The sequence below is a fragment of the Rhinopithecus roxellana genome, chromosome 13 (assembly GCF_007565055.1).
Source record: "Rhinopithecus roxellana isolate Shanxi Qingling chromosome 13, ASM756505v1, whole genome shotgun sequence".
Taxonomy (NCBI): domain Eukaryota; kingdom Metazoa; phylum Chordata; class Mammalia; order Primates; family Cercopithecidae; genus Rhinopithecus; species Rhinopithecus roxellana.
Window position 1 is genome coordinate 47,913,781 of NC_044561.1, and position 14,427 is coordinate 47,928,207.

The 14,427-nt window shown below is 47.5% G+C and overlaps 1 protein-coding gene across 1 annotated transcript; it reads right to left on the minus strand.

The window, feature by feature from the left end:
* Positions 1-485: 485 nt before the first annotated feature.
* On the minus strand, positions 486-13,130 carry CFAP298 (cilia and flagella associated protein 298). The gene is given in 10 exon segments (XM_010358818.1): positions 486-793; positions 1,091-1,186; positions 1,973-2,104; positions 2,933-3,091; positions 6,768-6,835; positions 9,065-9,232; positions 12,410-12,706; positions 12,709-12,756; positions 12,759-12,830; positions 12,833-13,130. Coding segments are annotated over 10 exon segments (1,449 nt in total). The 3' UTR covers positions 486-682.
* Between the last annotated feature and the right edge of the window lie 1,297 nt (positions 13,131-14,427).

The window sequence follows — 14,427 nt, forward strand, 5'->3', positions numbered from 1 at the left end:
CTTTAAACTCAGTGGTGTCCTAGATACTTAGGACGATGGTGACCTTCTGATGAAGGAGACTTGAGAGGCTGAGAAACTCCAGGAGAATTTAAGTTTCAAAGTCAGATGAGTTTGCTACTCAACTTCCATCACGGTTGTAGCTTTCGCTCCCAGAATACAAGGCTAGAGAGGCATCAACCAGGAGGTAAACTTCACCTTCAAGGCCGGGCGACGCCTGGCTACAGTTAGATCCCGCAGCAGGGTTAGAGAAGTCTCTCCAGCAAGGCTGGGAGTTTGGCTTCCAACAGATCTACAAAGAGGGCCAGGAGAAAAAGCACGCTGAGGGCCTGGCGGCCTCTAGTGGTCGCTGCCTGTCATCAGCTTTCCTCCAATAAACCAGTTGTCATGAGAATATAAAACAATCAGGAAGGAAGAAAAAAGTTTAGTATTTTATCAAAGAAAACCGTGACATACTAAACAGTCCTGAAACAGAAACGATTTACACATTTTCTTATGATTATGTATTTATTAAGTTCTAAAACCTTGAAGAACTGCTATTTTAAAAATTCACACTAAAAGAAAACTAAGAAAACTAGAAATGTTAACATCTTTTACAGAGGGTGGTAAGTGGCCTTTTAAAAATTATAATCGCCTAGGAGAAAGGTGAGCTAATCTCTTTGGAAGCGTCATCAGCTGGTGAACTTCATCTTGGTCTCCACTTGATGTCTTTTACTCCATGAAAATGTCTTTTCAAAGCAGTGTTATCCGCCCATGGTGAGTTTAAACAGGCGTCATCATCATTTTCTTCCAATCTCTGGAAATAAATACGTTTTACTCAGGCAGGCATTTCAGGAAAGTATTTTGCACATAAAGAGACTGAAGAAAGAGTCCATGACTAACCTCCCCTCTCCCTGCCCACTAGGAGCGGGACCCTTCCATGTTTAGCCCCAGGGGACACCTGGCAGGACCCGACAGCCCTGCAGAGAGAGAAGCTCTAGAAAGACGCCTCCCCAGCGTCCTGCAGAGCTCACCACTACCCAGCAGCCCCAGGTAAGGCACGCAGGCTATGCTGGGCGCCAGCACTGCAGAAAGCCCATCTGTTCCCCCCTACCTTGAGCTCCTCTTGCCTTCTGTGATAGTACAGCATCAGCTGCTTCTGCTCCTCGCTGCTAATAATAGGCTCTCGGGCTGGAGCTCCCTGTCCCCTCTGCAAAGAGGATAGCAGAGCAAATTGTGAATTAAGGTTCTTAGAGTGACAATCCTGAAGTTACAACAAATGTTTTACAATTGCCTTTGCCAACTACTAAAGATAAACAGGTCCCCCATGTCTGATCACCCGAAGTGAAGCATCGAGGGAAGCGTTGGTCTTGAGCAGACTTGAGCCCTGGACTCTCACTGTGTGGAGACCAGAGGCTGCACGACGCCATCTGTCTTGGCCATTCCCAAGGCAGACACTGTAGGCAGGTCCAGTGGGAAAGGGAGGAGGCTCAGAGCCACAGACTCCGGATCTATGTATGGTGGAGGGCCCCATTTCCCCGAAATCACAGCCTAGTGGCGTAGGAGCACCCACAAAACCAAGGCGGCCCCTCAGGTTACAGTGCTACACGATGTCCTTCAAAGGTCTCGAAACTTTCCTCCTCCTCCTGTACATGGCATCAGCAATTTGCAAAAGCCTGAAATCAGTGTCGGGTGAAATTTTACATTTCAAGGAAAATACTTGTTTACTTGCAGCCCTATTTTTAAGGTTGAAATTAACATAGTGTATTTCCTCTCCCCCACATATTAAAACAAACTCTAGGTATCACTAAACAATCCATATTTTCTTCCAGTTTTTGTTGGTGTGCAGGAAGAGGATATTTTTAGTTTAAACCCAAGCCAATAGGATTAAAATATTTGTACCAGTAGTTTAAATCTTTCAGATTCACTGTACATTTTTATCAGTTTGAAGGGAAATAACAAAAAATAGTGACATGTTAAAGCAAAAAGTACTTACCTGCTGAATCTTGGCGATAATTTTGGTTTTTTCATTTTTCCCCACGTAGTCTGAAAGCTTCTTAGTTCTTCTCAGCTCCTTGGCTGCCCACCACAGCTGCGCCTCTGATTCTTTAATGACATTGAGCCCTGCCTGGGGCCAATCATAAGAACTGGCTTGACTGTGGGTTCCCACCCAGGGGGCAGAGCCCAGCTGAGCCCCTCCCAGGAGAAGGCAGAGAACGGATTTCTCCCCGTGCTCACCATGGGAGGCCTGACTCCCCCACCTCACTCTAAGTCCTTGCTGACTTTAGTACCTTCCCTGTTAAGTTTCCACTCATGCCCTGACTCAGTTAACTTCCTCCTCTGGACAACAGTGAGATCCTCTCTCGTTTGCACCTTGATCCATATAGTTCATCTTAGACAGATCTGTAGGCCACTGCCAGGGAAGGGCACTGGCATCGTGCTGGGTGTTTAAATTGAGGTATAATGGGGCTGCCTGTTTACTTCTGCATATTCCATTTATTTAAGATGGCTTAGACAAAGAATATTGTCCAATAGGATAAGAAGTGAAAAACCCAAGGAAAATGGAACATGAGGGTCAGAAAATAACATGAAGCAACAGGTAAGACTAGAAACACAAATTTCCATGCAAAGGGACGGATGCATTTGGGTAGAAATAGGAAGAAATTAGGTAGCTGGCTTCCTAGCGGCCAAAGACAGTGGAAATGTTTTCAGTTACTCCTGACGGGTGGCCTCACAAACTGCATCCACTGCCTCCTGTGTGTGGGGCCAAACCCCTCACCCGTGAGTACCCACTCTCAGGGGCCGCTCCTGAATTCGGAACTCTGATGCAGGGCACAGCAAACCTGAAAGCTGTGTAGGGAGCAAAACACTACATCCAGAAGAGGGGCGTCAAATCTGAAGGGCTTTGGGGGGCCGTGAACTCACCCTCCAGAGTGCCCACCCAAGAACTACGTACCTGCGTTCCCGACAAATCTTCCTTATTTTCAAACTCCATGCGGATGGGATCATACGGTGGCAACCCCATGGGGTAAACAATCATCACCGCGCCTCGAAGCTGATCCAAGGCATCTTTCACCATCTCCATCGTAACACAGACACCGGCTTCCACTTGTTTCTGCAAGCAGAAAGGCATCGCGATCTACAGTGTGGCTAACCAATTCAGTCAAGTCCATCAAGATCTTGTACAAGACCCTTGCCAGATACTGCCAGAGCAACAAAAAGAAATCAAACTCTTCTTGCTCCCAGAGTGACTACCATCTATTTCAGGGGCTGAGCCAAGCACACCGCGACTGTATTATAAAGCAGACAGTGAGCAGCACTGAGCACGGAGTACAGTGAAGTGCAAAGCATGCTCCAATGAGAAAGAGCCCGGTGCTGGCAGCACAGATGGGGGCAAGGATCGGGAGATACGGCAGGGGGAGCAGGCACCACAGGTGGGCCTTGAAACGCAGACGGGCTGAAAAGGTAGAGATGGCAGCAGGTGCTTCAGGACAAGCTGAAAGAAAGAAAAGCAGGGGCCAGCCTCCCCGGCACGGGGCAGGAAGGAGAGGAGAAGATGAGGCCAGCTCTAGTTGGATCAGCTGGAGTTTGTTTTCGAATGGCCACAAAAGCCAGGCTGAAGAGTTCACGTTTCCTCCGTTAGACCACGGGAAGCGACTGCCTTTTCTGGGAAGGAGTGATAATGTTGGGAGATTGATCTTGTAACTGGTATAGAACAGACCCAGTTGGCCAGGTGTGGTGGTTCACACCTTACATAATCCCAGCATTTTGGGAGGCCAAGGTGGGCGAATCACCTGAGGTCAGCAGTTCGAGACCAGCCTGGCCAACATGGCAAAACCCTGTCTCTATTAAAAACACAAAAATTGGCCGGGCGTGGTGGCTCAAGCCTGTAATCCCAGCACTTTGGGAGGCCGAGGCGGGCGGATCACAAGGTCAGGAGATCGAGACTATCCTGGCTAACACGGTGAAACCCCGTCTCTACTAAAAAATACAAAAAACTAGCCGGGCGAGGTGGCGGGCGCCTGTATTCACAGCTACTCGGGAGGCTGAGGCAGGAGAATGGCGTGAACCCAGGAGGCGGAGCTTGCAGTGAGCTGAGATCCGGCCACTGCACTCCAGCTTGGGCGACAGAGCGAGACTCCGTCTCAAAAAAAAAAAAAAAAAAAAAAAAAAACACAAAAATTAGCTGGGCGTGGTGGCAGGTGCCTGTAGTTCAAGCTACTCAGGAAGCTGAGGCAGGGGAATCGCTTGAACCCGGGAGGCAGAGGTTGGAGTAGGCTGAAATCGTGCCACTGCACACCAGCTTGGGCAATAGAATAAGACTCTGCCTCAAAAAAAAAGAACAGACCTAGTTGGAGGGAGACCAGGTAGCAGGCTCTGAAGAGTACAGAGGAAGGTGTGATGAAATAACAAATATATCTGGTCTTTGCTACTCAGTTCCAGGCACAGAGCTCCAAAACTCGTGGAATTTCCTGAGGGACAGGAGTGTCTTGTTATTTACAAGCCCCTTCTCACCACACCTGAGCTTGTGCTAGCACAGTAACCTGTAATCAGCACTTGGTTTCAAGGAAGCGGCTGGCCATGCCAGGGAGACCAAGGACATGATTAGAGGGTTGGAGCTTTCAGCCTCACCCCCTTCCTCCACCTCCGGGGGCTAGAGGTTGGGACCAAACACGTGGCCAGTAGTTTAAGCAATCATGCCTACTGAGCAGAAACTCCACAAAAATCCCGGACATCATGGCTCAGTGAAGCTTCCTGATTGGTGCAGACGCTGACATGCCGGGTGACGCACATCAATGGGGGCGTGGTGGGAAGCTCCAAATTTGTAGTCAAGCTGGACACACGTATGGGTGGCCTGGGGACCTCACGCACAGCTGGTGTCTGAAATAAGAGGAGTCTTGTTGGTGATCTTGCCTTTTAACTTGTGGGGTCTGATGCTAACTCCAGGCATTAGTGTCAGAATTGAAGGATCTGCCTTTGACCAGTGGGGTCTGTGCTGTCTCTGAGTAGTTAGTGTCAGAATGAAATGGAATTGAGTGGCAGGACCCCCGGTGGGCATCAGAATGCAAAAGCCTACAGGAGAGCCTTAAAGAAAGCCAGAGCTGTAGAACTGAAAGGAAGAGGTGGATTTAAGAGGCATCATGGGACCAGATGGTACAGGATCCCACTTCAAACCTAGAGGTGACAGAAGGGAGAAGTGTTGAAGATGACACTGAGGATTTGGCCTATAAAACCAAGACACTGAGGTTCTGTTACTGGAGACAGAGAAGCTCATAGGAGGTGCTGATTCTCAGGGACAGAACACAGAGGGAGAGGAGGAAGCAAAGAGCTCATTTCTAGAAAACTGGACTTCAAAGTGCTGACTGGGTGTTCAGATAGAATGGTCTCGCAACCAGCTGGAAATTCAGGTTGCAAGTGAAGCAAGATGTCAGGGGGAAAGGACGGAAGCTTCAGAGTTATCTACAGAGGGTGGAATTTGCATTTGGCAGAGTAGATAAGATGCAAAGGGAGCAAGAAGGCCAAGGATAAAAAGTACTTTCAGAAGGACACAGGCAAAGGGGAGAAGTGAGGCGACCGAAAGAGGAGTTCCACAGCAAAGCGTGGCGAGAAGGGTGCAGGACAATGGCCAGACCACCGTTTTCTTGTCATGGCCTGAGATGTGCTCACATGCCTGGATGCCATCATCACGCAAACACTGGACTCAACCAAGGCCTCTCCTGTAGAGCTTCATAAAGCCGTTACTATATTAACAGGCACAGAGCTTCAGGGCAGCCTTTGCTGAGGCTCTTCAAAGATTAGTCAAAAGCTTGATGAGTTTGATAAATATTGGTTTAAAAATAACAGTTCTGCTGAGCAAATCAGGAGAAGCAGAAGAAAAAGTGGTTATCAATCGAGAGACTTGCAGTTGAGGGTGGTAGCAACTAATATCACCAACACACAAATACAAGCAACACATACAGATACCACTTCTTTCAATAGCCTTAAATTCTTTTCTTCCAGATACACATTATCTGTGTATCAATGGTATAAATTTATGCTCCTCTCTCTATAAAATAGCCTTTGTATAAATGCTAAAGACAATTACAAAAAACCGATTTATATCAAATACATATTAAGTCAATCAAGTGTCTGGAGAGCTAGTCTATGGCCACAATATTCAAATCTCCCCTACTTAGCTTTGTTAAGTTCTTCAAAAAGGTAAAAGAAACGAAATCAACATTTGTATTATACATATTTGTATTATACGTGAACCTACATTTACACAAGCCAACAAAATTTGTGTCTGCCTGTAGGAACGGGGAGGACTCTGGGCAACTGTCAGGATTATGAAAGGAAAGCTATGGCCTACCCCAAATATGCTTGTTTCCTTTGCCTCCAGAAGGCTGAAAGAGAAGGCTGGCTGAGAGGCAACTATGGAAGCCAGAGTTGGAGTTTTTTCTCAAAAGACAAGTTTCAGGCCAGGCGCAATGGCTCACCCCTGTAATCCCAACACTTTGGGAGGCCGAGGCTGGCAGCTCACAGGGTCAGGAGTTTGAGACCAGACTGACCAACATGGAGAAACCCCGTCTCTACTGAAAATACAAAATTAGCTGGGCGTGGTGGCACGTGCCTGTAACCCCAGCTACTCGGGAGGCTGAGGCAGGAGAATTGCTTGAATCTAGGAGGTGGAGGTTGCAGTGAGCCGAGATCGCGTGATTGCACTCCAGCCTGGGAAACAAAAGTGAAATTCCATCTCCCCCTCACCCCCCCCAAAAAAGACAGGTTTTAGAGCATCATTTTAAAAAGCCAACCTTAGATATTATTGCTTTGGCTTCTTCTATAGTCTTCCTTAACACTTGCTTCATTTTCTCATTTGGAGCTATTAAAAAAAAAAAGGAGAGAGGGAGAGAGAGCTGTCAAATACAAAGCCTCTTAAAACTCTTCTGAAATATCTCAATCCCTTCTGTCTGAGTCAGGGGGTAAGTGAACTGAGACAGAGTGCGAGTGTGGACTTTACAGAAGAGAGGCAAGAAACCTGGCTGCCGGAAGTTAGGTGAAGATCTCTTCCCAGCAGCAGAGACCTGGAGTGTGCTTTATGCAAAGTGGCAAAGGCTACAAAAAACAGAAATCCATGTTGTTGGGTAAACAGGGCCGGCAAACTTTTTCTGGAAAGGGCCAGAGAGTAAATATTTGAGGCTTTGCAGGCTACACAGTCTTGTTGGGTGGGATTACTCAGCTGTGCCACGTAGCACAAGAGCAGACAATACGACGGAGCTTGCAGTGAGCGGAGATTGCGCCACTGCACTCCAGCCTGAGAGACAGAGCGAGACTCCGTCTCAAAAAAAAAATAATAAAAAAAAATAATAAATAAAAAAAAATAAATGGGGTGGCTGCATCTCCATACAACTTTATTTACAATAGGCAACTGCCTGCATTTGGCCTGTAGCCCATAATTTGGTGACCCCTAGATCAGGAAAACATAATAACTTGAAAGCTCAGAAACAAAAAAAAAAAAAAAAAAGAAGATGGAATGCCCAAACCTAGGGAAAATGGGGCAAGTTGAAACCATATATTCCTAATAAATAACAGTATTAATTAGACATTGGAAATATTAGAAATATAAGATTGTATTAGAATAGAAGTGGTTAGGTCAGGCATGGTAGCTGACGCCTGTAATCCCAGCACTTTGGGAGGCAGAGGCAGGTGGATCACCTGAGGTCAGGAGTTCGAGACCAGCCTGGGCAACATGCAGAAACCCTATCTCTACAAAAAATACAAAAATTAGCCAGGCGTGGTAGCAGGCACCTATAATCCCAGCTACTCTGGAGGCTGACACAGGAGAATCACTGGAACCCGGGAGGCAGAAGTTGCAGTGAGCCAAGATCATGCCACTGCACTCCAGTCTGGGAGACAGAGACTCTGTCTCAAAAAAAAAAAAAAAAAAAAAAAAGTGGTTAATTTAAGAACATATTACATATTGGTTTAATGATGAATAATGAACTGTTAAGTGGTTCTCATTTTTTTTTTTCTTCATCTTACCACATCTTCTTAGGTAAGAAAGATGTGGAAGACAACCATTTTTCAGGTTAACATTCAAAGGAAATAATACTAGGAATTCTTACTATCCCTGATATTTTAAAAAAATGTATTTTTGAACTGGTAAGGCCTTGCAGGAATACTGTTCTTTTACTCCTAACAGTGTTTTAGGGCTGATCAATTACAGTCTTTAAATGGAGCTTTTAATGCAGGTTAAAAAGAATAAGCTATCAAAGAGGATTATCATCAATTCCACATGATCAGCCCAACACTGAAAGAATTTCTTCAGTGTTTTGCCATGTACGGAAGCGCTCTGCCCCAGAGAGAGCCATGTCCTTGATCAGGGAAGTCCATGTGCTGACATGCTTTCCCTTTCCTCTTTCACACAGTCCAGCTCGAAAGGTCCCCCAACATCTGTGAACAGCAACAAAACACAACTCTGAATACATTTCAGTGAGTATCTGCCAACAATTATTAGGTCGAACCACATGAAATTGCCAATACTCAACCATTTTTGACCTACAGAAGGGAAAGGGTCATTTCATCTGGTTCATCGAATATATTTAAAAGCAAGCTGCAACTTATTAAGAGCAAGACAAAAACTTCCTTTATCTACCTAATTCATCCTAGATTAGAGTTTTACCACAGGAGCTACAGAGTATAGTATTTTCTAAGTCTGTAGAGAAATGATGAGGTCAATTTTTGAACATAAAGAACTGCTTTCTCATGCCTATAATCCCAGCACTTTGGGATGCCGAGGTGGGCAGATCACCTAAGGTCAGGAGTTCGAGACCAGTCTGGTCAACATGGCAAAACCCTGTCTCTACTAAAAATACAAAAACTAGCCAGGCGTGGTTGTGCATGCCTGTAGTCCCAGCTATTCAGGAGGCTGAGGCAGGCAAATCACTTGAACCTGGAAGATGGAGTTGGCAGTGAGCTGAGATTGTGCCACTGCACTCCAGACTGGGCAATAGAGCAAGACTCCGTCTCAAAAAAAAAAAAAAAAAAAAGGGAACTGTTTTCATACTTATGCCTATATAAGCATGCACATACAAGAGAAATCCTCACTTACCTTGCCCATTCCTTCGTCCAATATCATCCTTTTTAAATACTGCACCTCCACTGGGTACACATTTTTCACCCCATTCATCCTTCAATTTCAATTCTTCAATCTGATCATCAGTCAGTCCTTGCATATTAGGAGGGAGAAATACGCCATGTTCAGCTAATTCTTCCATTTCTTAAAAATAAGCAAAAGACAGCATCACAATCACAACACCCCATACCCATTGGAACGTAAGCTCCAAAGGGCCAGGGGCTTGCCCAACTGGCTATGTTGTGGAACAAACATTTATATGCCACTTGCTAAGTGCCAGGCCTGGCCTGGACCCTTGACAAAGAGTCATTGATCCACCCTCAGCCAACAGCATAGAGAGCTCAGAAGCTTGCCCCATGTCCCAGGCAGTTGGCCTGTAAATTGAGTGGCCAATCATTTGTGCTATGTTGTGCTTCCTAGAACTCTGGAGGGGCAAAATTACTATTCATTGAACACCTGAATATATATTCCATGGGTCTTACAGTTTTCCAAGTGCACTCACATGGACTATCTCATTTAATTTAACCTTGTACATTCCCCCCACCCTCAATTTATGGTTGTATCATGTCAGGCTCGTTCAGATGACACAGCTGCAGCTGATAATGTTTTTTCTTGAGACGGAATCTCACTGTGTCACCCCGGCTAGAGTGCAGTGGCATGATCTCAGGCTCACTGAAACCTCCAGCTCCCAGGTTCAAGCGATTCTCCTGCCTCAGCCTCCTGAGTAGTTGGGATTACAGGTGTCCGCCACCATGCCCAGCTAATTTTTGTATTTTAATAGAGACACGGTTTGGCCATGTTGACCAAGCTGGTCTCGAACTCCTGACCTTAAGTGATCCACCTGCCTCAGCCTCCCAAAGTGCTGGGATTACAGGCATGAGCCAACACGCCTGGTCTGAGACTTTCTATAAAACTTCATGTCAATGCTTCATAAATAATTTATACAAATCAGTGGGGAGGATTTAAAGCGGCTTACACCCCTCAGAGATAGCAGAGATGGCACAAGGGACTTGGTTTTCTAGTATCATGTTCACTATTCAAATGCATGGCTGTGTTTCCTAATCCTTATATATTCACCCCAAAACCGGTCCGCATTTTAACCTTGCAAAATTGCCTTCCTTCCTTTCTCTCTCCTTCCTTCCTGTGAAGGAGGCACCTGGATCTCAGTGTTCCCATAACATTGTGTGAGGACATCACCTGACCTGAAATAATACAGTATTATGAATAAATGGTGTAACTGAATGGGATGTTTACTGTCTCCCTCTCCACCACAGTCTAAGCTACTTATTTCTTAAAAATAAGGGAAGGTTAGATAACATCTATCACAGTCATCATGATACCACCTCACACCCCATTGGAACGTTAGCTTCTAGGGGTCAGGGCCTTGCCCATCTGGCTATTTTATGGAACATTTATATGCCACTTGCTATGTGCCAGACCTGGCCTGGACCCTTGACACAGGGGCACGGTACTGGTCTTATTCATCCTTGTCTTTCTTTTCTTTGAGACAGGGTCTCCCTCTCTCACCCAGGCAGGAGCACAGTGGAGCGATCTCAACTCACTGCAGCATTGCCTCCCGGGTTCAAGCGATTCTTGTGCCTCAGCCTCCCAAGTAGCTGGGACAACAGGCATGTGTCACCACGCCCAGTTCAGTTTTGTATTTTTAGTAGGGACTGAGTTTCACTATGTTCTAGGCTGGTCTAGAACTCCTAGGCTCAAGGGATCCACTTGCCTCTGCCTCTCAAAGTGTCAGGATTACCCATGTGACCACCGCACCTGGCCCCATCCTTGTCTTCTGAAGGCTGAGCACTGGTGCAGAATAAATACATGAATTTTAAGTTCACTAACGTGACTCTCAGCATTCAGCACATTTCCAATTTATAATGTTATAGAAAGAGAAGACAAATTCCTTTTCTCCTCAAATGCTTTAACTTAAAAATAACATTTAATATTGTGTTTGTGTTGGAAGCTCAATTAATACACTACACATAAGTTTCATGAAAAGAACCATGATGCTCAGGAATTTCTCCACGGTGCAAAAATTACATGTTCATGCAATTTAATCAATATATTTAATAATAAATCACATATTCATGCAATTTAATAAATCACATAAATGAATATACTATTTATTGCAAATAGTTATGTTTATATTTTCTATGTATACATAATGATCGTTATATAAACACGTAGTAATATCCTACACCACATCAGAAAGTATCATCCCGTCAAGTTCAAAAGCTATGCTGTCTAATGCGGCAGGTACTCACTCACTTGGCAATTTAAATTTATTTAAATTAATTAAAATCAGCCGGGCGCAGTGGCTCACACCTGTAATCCCAGCACTTTGGGACGCCGAGGCAGGAGGATCACCTGAGGTCAGGAGTTCGAGACCAGCCTGGCCAACATGATGAAACCCCGCCTCCACTAAAGATACAAATATTAGCTGGGCGTGGTGGCATGCGCCTGTAATTCCAGATATTTGGGAAACTGAGGCAGGAGAATCCCTTGAACCCGGGAGGCGAAGGTTGCAGTGAGCCGAGATCGCGCCACTGCACTCCAGCCTGGGCGACAGAGAGACCCTGACACACACACACACACACATACACACACACACACACAATATATATATATTTAATTAATTAAAATGAAAATGTAAAATTCGGTTGCCTGGCCGCACTAGCCACATTCCAAATGCTCTGCCACACGTGGCCGGCGGCTGCCCAATGGACAGCACAGATGGGGGCCCTTCCACCGCCGGGAGATTCTGCGGAACAGCGGTGCCCTAGAACCTGCGCGGGGAAGGGAGACGGCGCCGCCAAGCGAGCAACAGGCCGTTTCCAGGGCGGGGAAAGATACCAAGGCTTCCTCAACTGTAAGGGGCCGCCCCAAAGCCAGGCGGCTCGCTGCTTTACATCGGGCGACTAAAAATAGTAAATTCAGCTTTTAAACGCCCACCCAGTTCTCATCTCACCCCTCACACGTGATTCATTGCACTAAGTCGGCTGTTCAGCCCGGTCTTTCGGCTCCCTCCTCCCTCCCCCGCCCATTTCCACTTATTCGCAGCACCCCAGGATTCGCAGCATCCCGGCTCCGAGAGGCACCTGGGCCCACCTCCCAGCCCGGGATGCCAGACAGGCCGGACCTTCTCCGGTTCCTTATTCATCTCCAGTTAACCCCAGTGTCCCGTTTCAACCCCGGCTGCTGCAAATCTCTTCAATAATCTTCACAAACCTGACCCCTCGGCCCACCCTGCCCCTCTTTCTCCATCCCACGCCTGTCTCTCGATCTGTCCCGGCTGGGCCCGCCCACGAGCCGCACCTGAGCAGAGGCGCTGCACCTTGAGCCGCCCATTATAGACCCGGGCCACCTGCACCGTGAGCTCCTCCAGCTCGATGCTCCCAGGCGCCTGCAGCAGGAATTGGCTCTCGTCGCCCCGCTTCACGTGCAGCAGAACCATGGCGGTCCCGCCGAGGCACTGAGGTGGTGAGAAGGCCCGGGCTGCGTGGCCCTCGGATCTGGCCGGCCGAGGGTCGCCGGATCGCCAGCAGCGGCGACGCACTAACAGCCGCTCAGGGGCCCGAACCCCACGCTCCCGAGCCCGCAGTGAGCGAGGGAGCACTCGCTCCCAGAAGTGGATGTTGCTAGCAGCAACAGTGAAACAGTCAAAAGAGCCTCCAGCTCCAGCTCAGAACCCGAGTAACGGAGGCTGGGGTGCACTGAGGCCCAGCAATCTACGCCCACTGTAGCTGCAGCCGGGGAAACCACCCACACAGCCTGAGAGGGCAGCTGATTCTGGCCGGACCGACGGAAGAAGACTCGCAGATCCCCCTCCCGGAAGTGACTGTTGTCGTGGCAACTTCCCAAACACAGACCAAGCCGCTGAAGTGGAGGGTGGACCTCCCAATCGACTGGTCTGGGGCCCGAGATTCCACTCAAGGATACGTGGGCTGAGGTGGGAGTTACTAGATGGGGAATGGGAGGGACGGCAGGCAACATACACGCCGAGTTCCGCAACTGCCGCCCCACAACCGCTCCACATTCCAGCGTCCCTTCCGCCGCTTTCAGTCTCCACTTCCGGCAACGCCTCCATGCTGCTTCCGGCCTGGGAAAGTTTGGCGGCAGCAACCTAGAACTGGGTCGCTCTGTTGGCTGCTGTTTGCGCGGGTTTGCTTTTCAGGACGGAGGGGCCAGGGCGAGTGTCTGCACTTCTTCAGGCTGATTTGGATGGCGTTGCTAGGGTAGCTCCAGCGGCTCCTGTCAGAGCGACCCTCCCCGAAATATCCAGCGGACTCTTGCAAAAGTCAATCGGCGTCAGTTGCTGTTTCTTCCGGGCGCCGCAGATGCACAGTCACTGCTCCCATGGAACTTATATTTTAGTGTGACAAAGAGAAAACAAAAATAAATGGCAGGCTGGGCGCTGTGGCTCACGCGTGTAATCCCAACACTTCGGGAGGTCGGGAGTTGGAAACCAGCCTGGCCAACATGGTGAAACCCCGTCTCTACTAAAAATACAAAAATTAGCCAAACGTAGTGGCACGTGCCTGTAATTCCAGCTACTAGGGAGCCTGAGGTGGGAGAATCGCTTGAACCCGGGAGGCAGAGGTTGCAGTGAGCCTAGGTCGCGCCACTCCATCCTCGGCGACAGAGTGAGACTGTGTTTCAAAAATAATAAATAAACAGACAATGCAAATTCAAATACAGGTCTAAAGAAAACTAAACAGGTTAATGGACTTCTTAGGTTGGATGGTCAAGGAATGCCTTTAGAGATGGTTAACATTTGCAGAGTCCTTAGTAACAAGGCCTCTAGGCAAGATAGTGCAAGGCCTCTACCCGTTGTCTCGTGGTTTTTGGAGGGGAGCAGTGCTGAGTACATATTGATTTGACTGTTACAACCGCCCGCTACTTCCTGTTCCTTAAGTTTTGGAACTTTGGTCTTCTTGGTTGAAACTGGGGAGTGTGTGTTGGGGAGGGGGCGTGTGGGGAGAAAGCGTATGACTGAAGGCCTGGAAATGCCCAAAGCCAGTCTGGGCTTGATAGGAAGGCTGATAACTGATAGTGGATAGAAGGGGGATGGAGCCTTGGGAGAGGGGAAGATGTGTTATTATTTCTAGTACTGTTGAGACAGGGATCACCCAAATCCCGGAACAGGCAGTACTGGTCTGATTGGCAAATGCCTATCTCGCCAGAAGGAGAAATGGGCTACTATGTTTTCTTAGCTCCTGACTGCGGGCCATAAGGTCATACCCTTTCTCTTGAATCCAATTCTGTACTCATCAGCTTCTTACAATTTTACAGTATAGCCTTCCAGATAGAGAGCTACATGTCCACAAACTTAC